Source organism: Haplochromis burtoni, unplaced genomic scaffold, assembly GCF_018398535.1.
Source record: "Haplochromis burtoni strain Fernald_Lab_line unplaced genomic scaffold, NCSU_Asbu1 Contig_11, whole genome shotgun sequence".
NCBI lineage: Eukaryota > Metazoa > Chordata > Actinopteri > Cichliformes > Cichlidae > Haplochromis > Haplochromis burtoni.
The window spans coordinates 1,815,335-1,835,642 of NW_024582372.1; the positions used below are offsets into that span (position 1 = coordinate 1,815,335).

At 39.8% G+C, this 20,308-nt stretch overlaps 1 protein-coding gene across 3 annotated transcripts in view; it reads right to left on the reverse strand.

Moving 5' to 3' along the window:
* The window catches only part of hipk3b (homeodomain interacting protein kinase 3b), a 52,824-nt gene that overhangs the window by 11,918 nt on the left and 20,598 nt on the right, over positions 1–20,308 (reverse strand). For all 3 annotated transcript variants that reach the window (XM_005915147.2, XM_005915146.2, XM_005915149.2), the window contains exons 3-7: positions 5,686–5,809; positions 1,891–2,010; positions 1,328–1,414; positions 631–815; positions 380–539 (exon numbers count right to left, since the gene is read on the reverse strand). In XM_005915147.2, coding sequence (XP_005915209.1) covers positions 380–539; positions 631–815; positions 1,328–1,414; positions 1,891–2,010; positions 5,686–5,809 — 676 coding nt within the window. The remainder of the gene's footprint in view (positions 1–379; positions 540–630; positions 816–1,327; positions 1,415–1,890; positions 2,011–5,685; positions 5,810–20,308) is intronic.

The following is a 20,308-nucleotide window of genomic DNA, read 5'->3' on the forward strand; positions in this document are numbered from 1 at the left end:
TACATGTTAAATAAACTGAGTTGTTTTGCATTATAAAAGATCCAAAACCCAAAAAAGGGTCAGTTGCTCTTTTCTCCTCAGCAACAACACTGATTTGCACTGTTGCCATGACCTCAGAAACATGACGTGTTTTTGTTGCCATGACAGCAGTGCGAGGACGCAATAAGACGGACAAGTCAGTACACAAAAAAGCAATAAAAGCAAGGTCTGTACAATTACTCTTCACAGAAGCACAAAAACAAAGCATATTATTATTATTATTATTAATTCACATCATGTGGGATCATTCCATCATTCAGGAAACAAAACTTTGTTTTTGAATATTTTAATTTCTGGATGCAATAATTACTGTGTGTAAAAAGAATCTAAACCAACTTACTTGAGGATGGACAGCAGTCATCTTGCTGAAAGGGTGATTGGCTGAGGCAGCAGCGGTTGTAGTTACAGGCCTGATGAAAGGCCCTTTGTTTCGGTTTGCGGCCTCATATGCACTGGGACGAGTCCAGCAAACATCCATGATGTGGAAACATGACTTCACACTGAAGACAGAGACATGGGGAGTACAAGTTACCGGTATATAGGAAGGTCAAAATTGCACCAGTTCCACAATATGAAGCAAAGGTAACTCACTGGTTGCTATGTGGAAAATCAAGCAGGTGCTGCATCGTCACAAATGGATGGCTGAGAGCTTCTGCGGGGGCAATCCTCTCTTCTGCATCAATCAACAGCATCTTCTTCAACAAGCTCACAAACTCCCGGCGATCTGCCTTCTCTGCCAACAAGTCACTACCTTCCAAGTTCATCATCAAGTTCACCTGGAATACAGACATTTATTTAGGCTGACTTGTCAAAATAGCTGACAAGTAGCAGATAAAATAATCATCTTAAAAAAAAAAAGTAAATTATGAATCTATAATATAATCTGCTTAAAATTAATTAAAGCACTTTTATTGGAACACGCATTTTCCAGAAAAGCAAACGAACATAATTCACAAGAATCTCTAGTGACGTTTAAATCAAAAGTACAGACGTGAACAGGCATCGACAGTCACTGTGGGAATTTCCACCTGTGGTTTGTTTTGTGTGACTGAAACTTGAACCTTTTTTCTTCTGAATTTAAGTTTACCATTCAACTGAAGGGGGAAGGCAATTCAAGAGCAACTTTTTTTTCTTTCACAGTAATAACATGTGTGCTGTCTTCTCCTCATACATGTGTAGGTGTACTTCCTCTGGTAAAGACGTAGTAGCCTACAACGTCTAAACCTTTGATGTTGTACTTCCTCTGAAGTCCCGATAAGTACATTGTGGTCCAAGCTTTTGAACATACATGCGCTATGTCATCCAAACAGCTGAAGATGTACTTCCTTGCTTCCTTTGACTTCATTCCCGTCTCCACCTCATGCTCATCTGTTGACTGTAGACAAGAAAATATTTCGTGGTTATGTACCATATGAACGAAGTAGAGCACTTGCTACTTGGGATTTGAATATTTTGTTACTATGAACTGAATCCTTTGTATTCACAGCTTTAGCTGTAGGCTGGGTCATTTACAGCTACCAATATATACTGGCTCTGCCAGTAAACTGTTTCATCAGAAAAGTCCAAAGAAAAGCCCTAATCTGATACTGAGATTAGTGGAGTGTAAATACAATATCTCCATTGTACTTGAGATAAGACAATGATCTTAATGTGTACAAGTTTCAGTTTACTGCAGGAAAGACACTGCCATGTCTATACTAGGAACAGCAACTACTGTTTACCGACAGGAAGAATGCATTTCCAATTCATCTTTACCTTTAAGCTTTTCCCAAAAAGGTTAGAAACTAGGTATTTTAAATAAGGAATTCAAATTCTATACATTTCTGTGACTTGTATATAAACACTCCTCACCTTTAGTCTCCATGCTGCATAAGGCGAGTCAGACTCCTTGCAAAAGAACCGAGCTGTCTTTGTCCCCGAATTTAATAAATGTTCTCCTGGCAAACCCTGCGTCTGAGAAATGTAGCGAATCTGTTGAATGTGAGAAGAGAAAGGGAGGAGAAAAGATTCCATGAAGAAAATAAAGTACTGTAATAGTCACTTCAGAAAGGAAGGCTGTTTTCACCATCATTATCACTCTCTCATAAAACTAACATCACTGCAGCACTGTTGTGTACAAATGGAAATTTACAAGGTCATTGGCAGTGACATCACACTAACAGGCCCCTCAGAGTTACTTTGTGTGGATGTGCGCACGGTGGTAACTGCTGAAAAGACCTTGAATGTGGCATGTTCTTGAAAGGTCTAAACCCAAATAAGACCTTATATCGAGTCTAGTTTGTGATGTCTGAAAGATGTCACTGTCTGTTCATGAAAACGTATGAAAACAAGGTTCCTATGGTATCAAAGTCAAATACATTCCTGGGCAATGGCGCCTGTCAGTCACACGCTGTGAGACAAGAATGTCATACACAGGTTTATGAGAGGACAGCAGTGAGAAGCCTGGCTGACGTCAATCACACCCAAGTGTAATGAACAACAATCATTACAGATTCAGCAAAGCTAAGACACAGAGAGAGCAAAGAGCCACACTGTAGGAATGACAAAGATTAAGGGAACTGTACACACACACATTCATATGTAGCACTAATAGACGAACATAATCCTATAACACTGAAATCAAGATAACTGTAAGGCAGAGAATCATGCATGTCCCCAATTGTATACTGGGATGCCAATGTTGCGCCGTCATTTCAACATATGCAGGTTTGTTTGTTTTTTTTAACTAATGTGTTTTTGTTGGAATCATTTACTCCGTTAACGTTCTTCTTGGCCTCTTTGGCCACCGCGATGCTTAAGCGTTAGCTAACTTGCATCAGAGTGTTATTGAGGTGCAAATTCTGCAATGTGTCTATGTGTGGGTGGGACAGTTCATTCATATCAGTTGGCCATATGTGAGGTTATAAAGCACTGCATTCGCTCCCACTCTGATGGGATGCATGATGAGCGCAATCTTGTTTGTTAAGTGACTTTGATGGGATGGTGGAGATCCCCTTACATTCAACTATTACACAGCACACTGCATCACAGTCCATTTCACTTTTGCTTTTGGAAATGTTCTTCCTTTCATATCAAATCCCATATCCCCAATAAAGGCTGATTAAAGTACATCAAGAGGTATTGATAAAATAATCAAAGATTACTGAAACTGCCAATTCTAATAAACTTTATCCCAAAAGTACCCCTAGCCTTAATTCCCCTCTTTTCATGAAATACTGCAGCTAAGCTTTAGTCATGTCAACAGCAACAGCCAAAAAAACAAAACAAAAAAACCCAAAAACAAAACAAAAAAAAAACACCAATGTGCGTGGGTGGGAAAATTTTTGTGATGGGAAAACCCTTATTTTTCCTTGAAGGCGTGCCTTTGGTAAGAGCTTAAACCAGTGAGATCACTGGCGCAAAGCTACAGCTTTGCAAAACAACTATCAAGCGAGCCTGGGCCTACTGCAGGGCAAACAGGAAGCACAGCAGCTTTTATTTTATGACAGTCCTGATAACAGAGCAGACTGTAAATAATGCTTTTCAAAGTACAATTTATAAAATAAAAAAATCTATATATCTATCTCTATCTATCTCATAGCCTACACTCGCTCCTTCACTTTTGACACTTTAACCCCTAATAACCCAACATTCTTTATTGGTGACCATGCATACAACCTCTTAGTCTTATACAAGGTTGAGTACCAAAGGAAAATATTGGTGAAATGATAGCAAGGACTCCTTTTACTTTGCCATCTGCAATTCCACATGCTGACTGCCACTGTTCTCACTTGCACGGCTTAGCAAGGAAGAAACAAAAAGAACTACGGAAAGGATATAAAAAAGGCCAAAGAGATAACGGGTGGTATAGTGGAGACCACAGCATCTTAGCTAATCGTAGCCACTAATAAGGCAACACTAAGTAAGTGCATTAAAAACAGAAAAGAGGCCACGTGTAGAAGTAGAATATAACGTGACTAGGAGATGAGGTAAAAGTGGGGTTGAGTAAGTAAAAGGAAAGCAAGGAAGCAAGAGGAGCTAGAGTTATAAATACAATATGCTGTGTAGGATGGAATAAGACCCCATGTAGAAAGACGAGAAGAAAAAGGGAGAAGAAAGGGTGGCAGAGGGTCAGCCACTTCCTGGCAAATCAACCTATGACTCTTGGAAAATACCTCAAACCAACAAACCACTGCTTTGCTAAGGTTTGCAATGGAATTGCCAGTTAATGATTACTCATAACTTAAACTTCTCAAATGCTTTCATATAAAGAAACTAACACGATTGCCAATGTACCCTAGCAGAACATTTAGACTGAAAGACATCTGCTTTAATATGTATAAATTTGGAATTATTTCAGCATGTTTCAACATAAGTGATGGTAGGTAGGCTCTGCTAAAGGACTGTAAGGCTGAAATGGAAAGAAAGTAGTTTTGTATGTGTTTTTTCTTTTACTGACAGAGCTGTGGTTCTCTTTGGGGAAAAAAATAGTCTGACTGATGATTAAATTCAAAGAAGGTTAATTGTACTGGTTGTTTTCCCATTCTTGGGGAAATTCAATAAGCACACAGGGAACCCTTTATACCAGTGGGTAGTCTTTCAGACATGTGGGTTTGGTATCACAGGACAGTTCAGTCACAAAGTTCTTTTAAAAAAAAAAAAAGTATCAGTAAAAAGTATTTCAACCATTTTGTGAGAATAAAAAAAAAAAAGAAAAAGAAAAAAAGAATGAACTCTTCTCTACATGAAACCACAGCCACAATCGCCAGTGTTCGCATTGTGTTTAGATTCAAATACATAAAATTTAATCCTAACTTGAGGTGGTTCTCTCCAGATACCTCTAAAGCACTTGTGACATTCTGTCTGGCTTGTACAAAAACAAATTAATCATATTTAGGCCTGTCCTGCTGTGTTCGAGTCAAATCTCTTTCGGAGGAGTTGAGTTCTCTCTCCTGTCTCAGCCCTACAGAGAGTGAAAAATGATACCAGGGCATAAAAATACCTTGGTATGATTACAGTGTGCAGCACGCGGCTGAGGGGAGTAATGTAAAGTGCTGCATTGGACAGAAAGGATCCGACTGAGGCTCTGCTGGCAGGCTTTGAGTAGATGGGGCTCCGAGGCAGGGAGGGAAAGCCGCTCAGCATAAGCCCAGATCAGTCTAGTCCTGGGAAGACACCGTCAGGGCTCCACTGGGAGGGGCAGGCATCCAACAGCTTTTAATAGACATACCATCAATCACAAAAATATACCCTAATGCTCAGTGCCACAAATACAGTCCTCAGGGTCAGTACATCACAAAGAAACCAGAACATCAAGCACCTCTTTTTTTCTCTTCTTCTTCTTCTTTTTTAAACTGCAATTTTACACTCCTGGTCGCTTTCTTTGCTCAAACAATCCATCACAATATTTATTTCAGAGCATAACTATGCACAAGAGCTTTTGTTTCCATAAACCTCCTAAGTTTTATTTTAAAAGCTTCTGTGTTTTGATGAAGAGGAGAAACTGAGTCACAGAAAGTAAAAGTAGAAGTTGGACATGCTTAATAAGTTACTTAAAAAACTGAAAAGAAGGGATAGTGGGCAGGTACACAGCAGAGATGAAGAGGCAGAAAATCCCCAGAAAAAGAAATGAGGCAAGAGTACACGGTGAGAAGGTTGGCTGTTTACCTGGTCGTACTCCAGGGCCCCGGGGTAAAGAGGCCAGCCCAGAAAAAGCTCCGCTATCACGCAGCCTAGGGACCACATGTCTATGGCTTCACAAAACGGCAATCCCAAAATAATCTCTGGAGCCCTGTGGAGCAGAGAAAACAAAAAACAAAAAAATACTTAAGTACCTTCAAAATGCTTTTAAAATTCATACACGACTGTACTAAAAATAAATGTTCTATTGTGCCTTTTTTAATATAAAAAGAGCATATACAAATAAATCCAACCACTTCACTTATTTATTTTTTTTTTTAAATTGTAAACTACAAATCTTCAGAAAAATACCAAATTTGCATTTTGCAGGGCCTTTGCTATTACAGCCATTTAAAAGCAAGAGTTATGAGCTTAGCTATTAACAAATTAAAAATGTGCAGACATAATCCATGCATCAATAACACCTTAAAATCTTCCCTTCATTAGAAAAAACAATGTTTGCTGAAAATGTTAGTTGTATAAACCAGAGGTGAAGTATTGAGCAAACAGTGGCACTGAATTCCTGATGATAGCCAGTCAAATAGGATTGTGCTTTACGTGTGTAACAGTGCCAAGAGAATTGTAAGCCAGTACTGTGTGTGTTCTGGAGCTGGAGTGCGTCAGCAGGCCATGCCAGTGGGTTAGCAGGTCAGCCAGGCTGGGATCAGAGCTTTGACAGGCTTTGACGCTCAAGTCTGAGAGAAAATAAGAGCCGTAGTCACTAGTTTATTTAACCCCACATGCTTGCTCAGTGTCACGTCTCCATAAAAGCACTGCAATGCCACTTCAAGGGAAAGGCTCATGGTGACACAAGTCTGTCAGGATGAATATGTGTAAAATATGCTGACAGTCATTAACTTAATATTCAGAACACACCACAAACCTTAGCAACATGACAGAGCACTGACAGGATCATGTATTCAGAGCTCACAAACCTTAATGTGCAGGAGTGACCTCCAAGCTCATTAAAATCAATAAGATACTAGCAGTATCTCGCACACCAACAGTACCATATTAAACAGAGGCTTCACAAAACTGCTTTTCAGAATAATGTCTTAAGAGTGCCATTCAGTTCATTGCAGAAAGAAATAATGTTCTTTTTATGCCACGTCTAAAATTATGAATAGTATGCGCAAGAACTTAGTTTAAAAAATATATATATACACAATTTTTTAATCCAAAGGGCTAACAGAAAACTCAACATAATTTCTTCAACTTTTTGGAAATTGTATCAGTATACAGATTTCGATATCGTACCAGATGCTTATGGATGCATTTTCTATCTCTCCTTGAATCGCTACCTTTTCGTGGTGGAGGGGTTTGTGTGTCCCAGGGATCCCAGGGGCTATGTTGTCTGGGGGCTTTTGGCCCCTGGTAGGGACTCCCATGGCAAATTGGTCCTGGGTGAGGGACCAGACAAAGAGCGATTCAGAAGACCCTTATGAGGAGAACATCGAGGGAACAGTTCACCCTGCCCGGGATAGGGTTACCGGGGCCCCGACCTGGAGCCAGGCCCGGGGAGGGTGCCCGAGGGCGAGCGTCTGGTGGCCGGGCCTTAGTCCATGGGGCCCGGCTGGGCACAGCCCGAAAACGGGACATGGACCCATCCTCCTGCAGGGCCACCACCCGCAGGAGGTGCCATAGGGGTCGGGTGCATTGTGTGCCGGGCGGCAGCCAGGAGCCAGGAGCCCCCTGATCCCCGGCTACCAAGATTGGCAATTGGGACATGGAATGTCATCTCTCTCTGGTGGGGAAGGAGCCTGAGTTAGTGTGCGAGTTTGAGAGGTACCGCTAAATGTAGTCGGGCTCACCTCTACGCATGGCTTGGAATCTGGAACCAGTCTCCTGGAGAGGGGTTGGACTCTGTCTCAGTCTGGAGTTGCCCCTGGTGAGAAGCAGCGGGCTGGGGTGACTATTCTAATATCCCCTCGGCTTGCTGCCTGTACGTTGGGGTTCTTCCCGGTGGATTAGAGGGTTTGTTCCCTGCGCCTTAGGGTCGGGGAACGGGTCCTGACTATCATCTGCACTTATGCGCCGAGTAGCAGTTCAGAGTACCCAGCCTTCTTAAGAGTCCCTGGGTGGGGTGCTGGAAGGTGCTCCACCTGGAGACTCTGTTGTCCTACTGAGAGACTTCAATGCTCACGTGGGTAACGACAGCAAGACCTGGAGGGGCATGACTGGGAGGAACGGCCTCCCTGATCTGAACCCAAGCGGTGTTTTGTTATTGGACTTCTGTGCAATAACAAAATAACGAACAAGGTGTTTGGCCATAACAAACACCTTGTTCGAACATAAGAGTGTCCAGTGCACGTGGCACCAGGACCCTCTAGCCCGTAGGTCGATGATCAATTTTGTAATCGTATCACCAGACTTGCGATCATATGTTCTGGACACTCGGGTAAAGAGAGGGGCTGAGCTGTCAACTGATCACCACCTGGTGGTGAGTTGGATCAGGTGGCGGGGGAGGACGCTGGACAGACCCAGTGCACCTAAATGCACAGTGAGGGTGTGCTGGGAACGCCTAGCAGAGACCCCAGTCCGTGAGATCTTCAACGCACACCTCCGGCAGAGCTTCAACAGCATTCCGAGGGAGACTGGGGACATTGAGTCCGAATGGACCATGTTCAGCGTCTCCATTGCCGAAGCTGCTGCATTGAGCTGCGGCTGCAAGGTGGTTGGTGCCTGTCGTGGTGGTAAACTCCGAACTAAATGGTGGACACCAGAGGTAACGGGAGCCACCAGGCTGAAGAAGGAGTCCTATCGGGCTTGGTTAGCCTGTGGGACTTCGGAGGCCGCTGACAGGTACCGACAGGTACCGACAGGCCAAGCGGAATGCGGCTCGGGCAGTGGCTGAAGCAAAAACTCGGGTGTGGGAGGAGTTCGGAGAGGCCAATGGAAAAAGACTTTTGGACTGCCTTCAAGAGATTCTGGCTGTCAGGCGTCTCAGGGGAAAGCGGTGCTCTACCTGCACTGTAGGAATCCTTCAAGGACCTCCTTAATCTCACTGACACGTCTTCTGAAGAGGAAGCAGAGTCCAGGGATGAGGGGGATGACCCACCAAGGATGTGCTGGAGAGATTATATCTCTCAGCTAGCCTGGGAATACCTTTGTGTTCCCCAGATAAGCTAGAGAAAGTGGCTGGGGAGGGGGAGAGGGAGGTCTGGGCTTCTCTGCTTAGGCTGCTGCCCCCGCGACCCGGTCCCAGATAAGCGGAAGAAGATGGATGGATGGATGGGTGGATGCAAATAACTACAGATAATGGCATTGCTCAGAATAACTTGGCCCCAAGATTACATTGGTGAGAAACCTGAGAAGTAGAGAGTTATTTAATTTCCATTAAGCATATACATAACAGTAAAATAATCCATTGCATTGAACTGTCGTACACACACACGCAGAGGCGCACACACACAGTTTAATTTCAAAGAAATCTGCTCAAGAAATATCTTGGGTCTGCCATTTTGCAAACTGGACATATGAACCAAGATGATCCTGTACTTTCAATGTACATATTAAAGGGATCCAGGATACAAGCAGTCAGCAACTCTGTGAAGTCATATCAGACTAAAGGGTGTGGGACACATGGAGAGAAACAGGAAACCAACTGTCACCTATTAAAAACAAATGCAACAGCTGCTTGAGTAGCCAACATAGTACCAGAAAACCTAGGTAGAAGGTATGCGAACCATTTCCGCCTTACAGGCCTGTCCTATTTATATTTAAAAAAAAAAAAAAAAAAAAAAAAAGGAGTGAGAAGCCACATATCAACACATCCTCTCATTCAGATATGCATGGAAGTATCATGTTATACGATAAATGTCCAACCACTGTGACAAATTACCCACACGTTCAGCTGCCTTTTCAGTGAGTCTCTTGTCCCACAGACAGACTACAGCCTACAACTGTCAACTGTCCTCTGTGCTTTCTCAGAGACGAAGGCATAGAGAAAAATGAACCGCTTCTTCACCTGACACAGGTTTTGGCTGAAGTGGTCCTCCAGCTTAGAGCAGCTCTTCAGAGCAGAAAAGTAGTACTATAAAAAGCTGCAGTCTAAGGCGGGGCAATATCAGCTAGTCTTTCTGCAGAAAAAAAAAAGACTCACTGAAGAGGCAGCTGAATAACATTGAGAAAAAGCATCACACACGCCCAGCAGGAAGGAAGCATGAGAAGGCCGGGGGACTAGCTGCTTAGCAATAACTGAGCTTTCAAAATAAGATGCTAATATTCTCTCGGAAGGAAATAAATAAAATAATGCTAAAATGGATCACTGATTATTAACATACTTTAGCAGCCAGCAAGAAATGTTTGTGTGTGGGGAAACAATGTAGCATAGGGTTGATAAGTCTCATTAAAACAAATGCAAGACATCACTAAGTATGTCTTCCAGTTAGGCACCACTGTGTAACTAAAAACCAAAGTTCTTTTCACAACGAAATGCCAAATCAAATCGAACAACAGCTCCATCTTCATCTGTGACACCCTACCTGCTCAGAAAAATTAAGATTCACACAATTATTCTGATGTCAATAACCTTCCTTTATGCACAATCCTTCCCTATTTCTAAAAGTCAAAGCCAGTGTACTAAGCCCCACACAATGCCCCCACGTATTCAAAACAATCCAGTATTATGGCTTTATAAGCATTAGTGCAGCATTTTTGTCAGAAATATACAAAATGTCAACATGAGGGCGTAGAATGGTTGCTGACCACATTAATTGTTTTCAGAGCCCCGAGCCATCAACAAAATCATGGACTTAAAGAATGCATTAGAGGTCTGATAAGTAATCATGTGAATTAAAGCGGGTGACTCATTTATTTCAAAATATAAAGATTAATGTTCTTGTTGATACACATAGAAAATGAGTGCATTTTCTTCTGCTCTTCTGAATGCACAATAGTAATACGACACGTAAAATGCCAAACGGAAATAAAGAGTACAAAGAAAGACAGAAAAACGGAAAACTGCAAGACTCCTTCATTTAGTTTTGGGGGATAAGTGGATGTTGCCATGGTTGCCGGGCTCCATCCTAATCAACCTAACTCAAGCTCACCGCCTTTCTATGAAACTGAATCTGTTTTTCATTCTGAGGATATGACGCACAAGTTGAGATAGTGAAGCCTCGTGACTCTTCACTGCCACGTGCAAGAATCCCAGAAAAAAAAACAAAAAAAGACAGGTACAACAAAACTGTCTACATCATGTTACAGACCCACTTCATAAAACTGAGCAGGAATAAGTGTGCACGGGGAATAAATGAATGGAGGAATAGACAAAAAACTCAAAGTCAAATGATAAAGCATCCGGTAAGCACAAATGATCAGAAGAAGTGACCTGATGCCTCATAGCTACTCCGCAACGGGTACCAATTCATCCAAAACCAGTTTATGTTTTACAGGCACAGAATACTGCAACAGATCAATGCTGCATTATTTTACTTTTACAGGCTATTAAATGCAGTCGATCTGCTTCTAATGTTTTAGTGTGCTGTAAACCTACAATGTTTTTCTCCATTAGAAGACAAAAGAGTGTCCATTAGGTTTGTTGACTAATGCTAGTGCATGAGTTTAAAAACAAGTCTAATTTGTGAGATACGAGTTGACTATTATATTACTTTCCTCACAGCTTCAAAGCTTCCAGAAGGCCTCATCTGTTATCTCTGAAACGTACCTTCAGAAGTAACGAAGAGAAAAAAAATAGATATTTATATAACAGTTTTAGCTTTGGCATTTCAACCTTTCTGTTACAGAAAAAGTGCTCTTTTAGCAGGTTAGTTGACAAGAAAGCTCGCATATTGCCTTGACAGTTTTGTATTCTCAATAAGCTTTAAAGAGGACACCTGGCCCAATGAGGAAAAGTTGAAGTGTGGATTCCAGTTTGTCAGTCTGGTGACTCAAACAGAGTGCATCTTCTACACTGATTTTATTTATAAGGTGCTTTAAAAACTCGAACATTACAGCAGTTACAGTAATAACTGCTTATCAAATAAAGTCCTTAAACTGGTGCAAAGTCAAATAGACACAAGAATTGAGTGCCTGAACATTTTAACAGAAACAGATATTTGCCAACTGTGTATCAACAATGTATTGCATTAGAAAAACGACACAATACATTGCCATATACTCCCAACAGAGACCATGGCAAAACGATTGTGAGCCCACCCTCCACAAAGAATTAACAGTAACTATACACAGCAATTATACCCAATATCTCACATTCTACATCCTTCCCAGCATCCTAGTAACAGAATAAAAGAGGTAGGTGGCAACAATATAACCCATTGGTTTGTAAAGACCATTCACTGTGGTCAGGTTGGAATTTTGAAACCAGATGTGAGAACAGGGGTGGATTTGATTGCCAAACCCCAAAAGAAAAACTTGTCAATCACCGGTTATTAGCCAATGAGCATACCTTAGACCAGGGGTGTCAAACTCAAATACACATATTGAAATATATTTATTCCTCCAGATATAAGAATGAATCTTTTCTTATGGACTCAAACACGTTTTGCTGAAAAACTGAATATGGAACAAGCAAAGCTTGATACTAAACAATATATATATTAGCTGTATAATACCAGTAGGCCAGCTGTAATAGTAATTTGGTATGGCTTCGCGGGCCAAATCCGGCCCGTGGGCCAGAGTTTGACACCTATGCCTTAGACAGTCCTCCTTTCTGAACTTGACAATGGGCAATATTTTCAGAGAATCTTTCATTTATTATGATTCAAAATAGGTGACCGAGCCAATATACTGATCAGAAAGGTTTTTACAGATTACAGACCTCTGCATTGGCTTCACCTTCCAAAGCCCAAAATTATATCTTTTTTTTTAATACCTTCTATGGACAAAACCAGAAATTTTACTTGGAATAACATAAGTAATCCATGTGTTTGTGCTGTGCTGTAAGTAATTGGTGTGGATTGAACAATTCTATGGTTTTATAGACACATAAAATATGTGTAGCATTTGGTTTGGTGAGGTCACTTCAGAACAAGGCGTTAATATGTTAATAACACTGCACTGACTGCTACCTGGTCTTTGACAGAAATCATCCTACTAAACAATGCCGTCCTCAGAGAAGGCCTGCCACTATGCAAGGTGTAACCGTCCTACACTGCAGTTATGACATTCATCTACAGTAATAAAATTAAACTCAAATAGGCAGAGGCAATGGTAAGAAGCTGCAACTACATTTTCAAGCTCATTTACGTGTGCATTAAGATGTTGACCCAAACATTTTCATTTGTATCCAATTTTCTACCTAAAACAAACAAACAAAAAATACAGACAACATATTTTATTATTTATAACCAACAATTCTATCTTTATTTCTTATTCATGGCCACTATCTCACAATACAGAAATAGTCCTTGGGTCTTTACTTTGAGGACAAAGCAGGGTGGATTAAAGTGTAAAGAGATATCCAACTAGCTCATACAGAAAAGAGCAAATAAGGGTGGTTACACATTAGAAGAGGGAAGGATCACTGTCGCTGCATGCTCACACAAGCCTTTGAGTAAAACTGTTGTGACAGAGAGATTTATTTGAACCACACTGCAGTTGTTATAAGGTCAGCTAAAAAGAAGAACTGACAACATGGTTCCTCGATGAAGGAAGAATGGAGCCACACTGCATGCTTTTACCAGGAACTGCAATACCACACACACACATACACACAGAGCTTCCTGCATTATTCAGTGAAACACAGAGGCAGTGTAACAAAGGGCGGGGGAACCACTTGCACTTTGATCTACACAGGCTTTAGATTAAGGATACAAAGCTTTCATACATGTTTTACAGATGTAAACCATTCAACGTGTTGACATAGCGCTGAGCTTTAGGAAAGCTTTTTTTTCCCCCCAGTTCAGGTGTAATGTGTTTTTTACCGTTTTGATGGTTTTAAGAAGGTACTTAAGATGGCCTAAAGAAATTGTTTCTGGGCTTAGGGTGACAGGAAAACGAAATACCTCTGGATATTTAAGATCCACTGGGAAGACTGTGGAAAAATTGCAGGTACTTACCAGCTTACATTTTTTTACCCCTAAAATACCACTCTCTAAAACGAAGTAACTACAGAACAGGGTAGAAAGCAGATATTGGATTCAAAGCTTTAAAGCTAAACTTTGTGCAGTTTTGTTTTCCCCCTTATGTTTGTGCTCTAAGCTACCAACTCAAACAGACAAAAGCAAAACCATTTAATTTGATGCAGTACTAACAACTAAAAGAACAATGTTTTAGTGAACAGTAGCTTTACAGCATTGATAATAATACTACAAAGTTCATTATTCAAATATTTGTATCAAAACAAACAAAAAAAACCGTCTATACTGAGTTATGTTCACATATATTTAATCTTTTGAAACATTAGATTCTACATTCTTTGTGGGGTTACTGATATTGCCTGTGGTAAAATGCTCCATTACCTGCTCCAATAAAAAAAAAAAAAAAAAAAAAAAAAAAAAAAACACCAGCTTTAGCTCTTCATACCATCATACTGTTTGTAGGGCTGGGGAATATTCTCCTGAGTCCAAACTTCACATCGTGACACCAACAACAGCTAATACCACTCTGGTGGGAGCGCAAATGTGCCGTTGGGAGTTTACAAAAGGAGCCATCCACACCACTCTGTGACACAAACATAATAATGGAACAAACCTACTGCTGTTTGTGAGAGCATTTAGAATCACAAAAAGTACTATGAGAACTAGTCTCGACAGTGCATAACTTTTAAGTGCTTGCCAAATGACAGACTGCAAGCCAGTGCAAGCTACTTTGACCACATCAATACTTAGAAAAAACCCTTTACCCAACAGTCTAGAGAAGGACTTTGTTCATAAAATGGAAGATGCTTGTGTGTGCACAAGTTTCCATGCCCACAAATAAGTTTCCAAGAGTGTCCAATGGAATAAATGCTCACAGACCTACTTTTCAAGGACAGTTAATCCATCAGTCTTAGGCCAACTATTCTACACATGGATAGGAGAATAATGCACAGCTTATTGTTTCACAGAATTAATGACCATGTTAATGTAAACCTGTCTCAATCACTCATGTCTGTGATTTATCCCATTTAAAAAAAAAACATTTTTTCAAGAACATTTCCTGCAAGAGAATGGTATTTGTTCCTGGGGAGGCTTTTTAATGAACTAACAGAAAATGTAATGAACTCCTCCCAGTAAAGACTCAGGATACTTACTATGATATGTTCACGGTAAATAAATGCAACTTAATATTTCCAATTTCCAAATATTAAAATAGCAGATGATTGGAGGGACTGTAATTTTTAGATGTCAATTCTACCCTGGAGCTGTGAGCACGCCAGCTTTGCTGACTATGCAAACTGGAGTGGCAAATTACAAGTGGCCAACGGCCAAATGCTTGTAAATTGTGGCAGCAGTCAGTGTATCTGTCAAACTTATTGGTAAGAGTGGGTGATAGATTTGAGGTGTCCACCATCTCCTGTCTCAGAAAGGTGAACTAAACATTCAGCACAGCGAACACAGAAACGTGCATCGACATATGGGAATCAAAACAGCTGACATTGTGGAGCTAGTTGACCTTGAACAAGTAAGTCAGAGTTCTCTAGTATTTCAAGCTGTCCTTATTTCATTCTGGCTGCCTATGTGCATCACCATCTATAGAAGTCAAAGCACACTGGCCAGCATCCCATGAGCTATTTTTAGCAACCCTCCAATTTCACCCTCAGCAATGCAGTTTCCCCACAGTGTGCTTCGCATACTCTTGTCCCACAGGGGTAAACTACAGAGGGACGACAGAGTTACAATAGATATTTCACTTCATTAGTCTGTTGTCATTCCAACAATTTTGCTGTAACAGGAGAATGAAATCAAACATAGGTAAAAAAAAAAAAAAAAAAAAAATGTTAATATAGTCAAAAAAAAAAAAAAAAAACCCCGTCTGCTTACAGTTTGACAAATCTTAGAATAGATGTTAAAGATAGATAAAGATGGGACATCAAATATTGATCAAAGCTCAACAGTTGTGCATTCTAAAAGAAGGTACATGGAAAATAGGAAAACAACAAAAACAGAAAGGCCTGACGTTACTTTCCAACAGCATACAAAGAATCCAAAAGCCAGCCTCCATCAAATTGATGGAAAGAGTAAAGCGTGGAGGAAAAACAAAAACAGTTATAGCTCGGTTATGACTTTGGAAGGAAAGGCTAGAATTACCGTAGAAATTAATAGGAATTGTATAACTCATGAAAGCATACATTTTGCTCCAAATCACAAATTTTGTTGGCTGACTGGCCAGCTCACAGCTGCTAAGTGGGGTTTTCCCCCCTCACAGCCAAGAGGTTTGCTAAATGAGTATTTGTGATGAAAAAAAATGCAAGAATTGAAATTCATGCATCAGAAATTGTTTTCAGACAGTTTCGAGAGACAGTGAAGTTAAGATGACAAATAATGGAAATATTGGAAAGTCCAGTTCTTAATTGCGTCACTGCTTGGCTGTTTTTATGCATAACTTGGTTTCTCGGTTTTTTGTTGTTTTTTTTCGGTCACCATTTCCTGTGCTACGTCATACCTCTGTCCACAAAAAATAAACAGCAGAACCAGCAAATATATGAGCCAAACATGTTACTAAGTCACACTTTCAGCTGTGTAGTTGCAGGCATATCTACACATTATCATAGTAATGGGTATTTTTCTTGGCTTGCTGTACATGCAGCAATTATTTCCAAGCAACCATTAAAGTGGTGAGACTGGTTTCTAGAACCTTGACACTTTTATTTTTAACAAGTTCCTGAAATGAAGTGTATATGCATCGCAACAACATTCACACAAAAGCCTGATGAGTTCCTGGAATGAAAGGAGTATACAAGGAATAATTGCAATTAGCAAGTATTTTCCACAGTTCCCATAAAACAATGAGCAGGGAATTGGTCAAAGTAATTGCCAAGTTCTCACTTTAGACACTAAAGAACAATCTACAGTAAAAGCAAATGAATACAGCTATCAAATACTATTTGCATCCATTTTTATTCAAAGTACAGAATTGCCTGCAATGCACACTGTTCCACTGTCTGACTGTGCAGGCAGGGACAATTATTCAAATTCTATGCAAAAGCTGCTCACTATAATAGCCAGTTCTGAATGTGGCTCATAAATCCTCAACCGTCCCAGGCAAAGAAACCAAGTTAGAAGCACCAAGAGTATGAAGCCCTTCATATCTCAGTCTTTCCATTTGAATAGACAACTGCTCTGATAAAGTGTAGTTCTCAAGTTTTTAAACAGTAACGCATCATTTTTTGAAACCTCATTTCTGTACAACTACAGTGAATTTTTAAAAACAACAATTCTAAATGTGACTGAAGTGCAGACTTAGTTTTTATTCAAATTATCAAAGTATGATCATTTTAAACATTTTAAAGCTAACATTTTAAATATGAAGCTTGTTTTTAATATTTACATGAAAATTCTTATGAATGCTTGAAGTCTACAACCCAAGGCCCTTTTAAAATGCTTCCTCCCTTCAGATGTTCTGCTGGTCATTTCCTTCAGCCACTTTCAGCTGCTGCTGGTTTGTGGGTCTTACTTCTGTTTTGTCTTTTTTAACTAAAAAGCATGCTTTGTTGGTTCGAAATGTTATTGCTTTTGGGTCATACTCTATTTGCACTGTGACAAAGTGCCATCCAATCAGTTTTGCAGTATTTGTCTGAAACTTAGCAAGAAACACCAATTACCCAGTACCATTGGCAGCTATTGATGCCCATTACATAACACTGCTTCCACCGTGTTTGACAGATGATGTTATGTTATATCTATCACTCCTATTCTTAAGTGTGTTCTGTATTTACATTGATGATGGCACCTCTTGGCAGTAGACTGACAATGATATGCCTATCCTTCAACGGTGTGGTTTACTTGGTTAGATTTTGTGGAGTGCTTTTCTTATCCAAGGAAAGAATTTGCAGTCACAATCTTTAGTTATTTTCTGTGGTCTTCCACGACCAATCTAGAATATAGTCTAGAATATACTACATTCTAGATTTGGCAATTTCTAAAGTTTCTGTTCTCTCTCTGGCAGGTTCTATTTTGGTTTCTCAGCCTGATTATGTCAAATCAAGTAAAGGAGGCCATCTCTTTGTACCTCATATTAAGAGTTTCAGTGAAGGGCGATGAAATTTAAGTTAAATACTTGGAACAAACTCCACATCTTTTTAAATAATAAACAGAAACAGACCTCACCTTGCCATAAATCCTTTTTTTAAGTCAACTGTCGAATTACTTTTGAGGGAGCATGTATAAAAATGGCTGTAATTCCTGAAAACAATAATTAGCAAGCTATTATAAGTTATCATTATGAAAAAAAAAAAAAAAAAAACACTAAGTTGCTCTCCTCTTAAGGCAAACCGTTCCATCTTGGATGGATCTGAGCCAGCAATCTTTATTCACAGTTTCTAAGTTGTTCATGTAAATACTTTGCAGTCAATTTTCACATTTTTGCCCATTCCTACCGTGTATACCAGTGAGGCAAACAACCCAAGCATCACCTTAACTTGATTTCATACATCCACTGCAGCCTTGAACCTTTCAATATTACCCAGGGGGATTGTCTATGTTAACATGCCATCTTCCTAGTAAAAAGTCTGAGTAATGCAGTGAATTCTGAGCAAGTGAGTGGGCATGTATACCTAATGGCTGTATCCCAATTCAGGGTCTGCAGCCTTACAGGCCGCATTTTAAGGCCAATTACGTCACAGCGACGTGACGAAGGCTGTCCCAATTCAAAGGCTGCTCGAAATGTGGCCCTCAAATGAATCCTTCATGTCACTGAATTTTAAGGATGTGGCGGTATAGACTTCGTGGCCCAACATATCCCAGAATGAATAACGCGGCGGTGGGTGTGGATAATTTTGCCGGGGGGAAAAAAAACAAAAAACAAAAAACAGCGGAAGAGGGGCGGCCGAAGAGTAAACTTTTAAAAGTAAGTACTGAATATTATGTTACTTATTTATGTGCGAATGTTTAATAACAAAGAACATTAAAACATTACTGTTGGCCACATGTCGGCAAAGTTATGTGACATTAGCAATGTTTGTACCAACTTCGTTAGCCTTTACTTTAAAATATACGCCGTTCAATAGTTGACGTTAGTCTTACAGAGAATGTGATAATTTTAAGGATATTTAAAGTAAGCACTGAGACAAATTTAGTAATGCCAACATATTAAAAGAACAATATTTGTCTCTCATATATATAACAGTTATATATACAGTGTCAAAGAAACCTGTCTTTGAGTGAAGATTTAAGGTGACAGGAAATATAAATAATATAAATAAATGCAGCTTGAATCTTTACTGAAGCTCATTATTTGAAACAGAGTTCATTCACTGCTGTAATAACTAATAATGATTGAAATTATAACTTTAATATTGGTCATATTATATTTACATTACCAAAGTGAGATGACTTCAGTCTCATGAACAACATTAGCTAATTGTTATTTACTAGCTAATCATAAATGACTGTTCAGTACAGAAGTGAAGCCCAATAATCATGATTTCACAGTCCCATGGTCTCAGTCTCAGATACTTATCAAATCAAAGCTCATGTAGAAACAAACAAACAAATGAACAAAAGATTTTCTCCTTCATTTCTTTCAAACAAAGCTGTATGAAACGTTTCCAGCTGTTAGTGTCATGGTTGCTAGGCAACCTGGGCAGCGCAACGGAGGCTAGACCGTCCCATTTCACAAGCGTCTCACTTCCGGCCTTAGCGGTCTTTGAGTACGCGGCCCTTGTGGACTGTTAAGGCTGCGTACTTTAAGGCTGTAGACCCTGAATTGGGATACAGCCATTGTTTCCAGTAGTGAGAAAGTGACAGTCACAGACTGTCTCCATTTGTTTGCGATATGTGAGCTGTGTTAGCAGAGCTTAACAATTACATAAGGATTTGTCTTAAACTCATGTATCACATTTACTTCACCCATTTCCTCTTTCTTTGACTTGCCCATAAGACCTTACATTTTGATCATTTGCCCACAGCCTTTAAGTCAAAAAAGATGTTTTAAACAGGGTCACTAGACTGAACGTTTTTTCCCCTCTACCCCCAATCTCAAACACAATATAAAATTTCATGTGGTTGGGCTAAACAAATCCCCCAATTACAATATTAGTTAAAAATATCTTGTTGTTAAAAGCATATGTACAGAATACTGTTATTGTTGATGTCATTTTAATGTTTCTCTGAAATGGGTCTCTTGTAAATGAAACATTGAGTCTCAATGGGAAAGTTGTCTTTATGAAATATATACGCAAGCTATTGCAAATAATTGACATCTGAGAACCTATTAGTATGAAAAGACTAATTTATATCCTCTTATCATTTCAAGGTTCCTATACAAGAAAGACAGAAACCAAACAGTGAACTAGGACACTCCTGACTTACACAGCAGTTGATATCACTTCAGGCCTGTTTTTCTATTCAACCCAAAGCATTCATAACATAATGCCAAAAGTAATTTGTCTCACTGTTTTGTTTTGTTTTTATTGCATGCCAAAGATTATCAGAAGCCCAGATCTTTTTCCTGCATAAACAAAATACATTACATCTACTTTGTATCTTATACACAGCCCTGTAAGAGA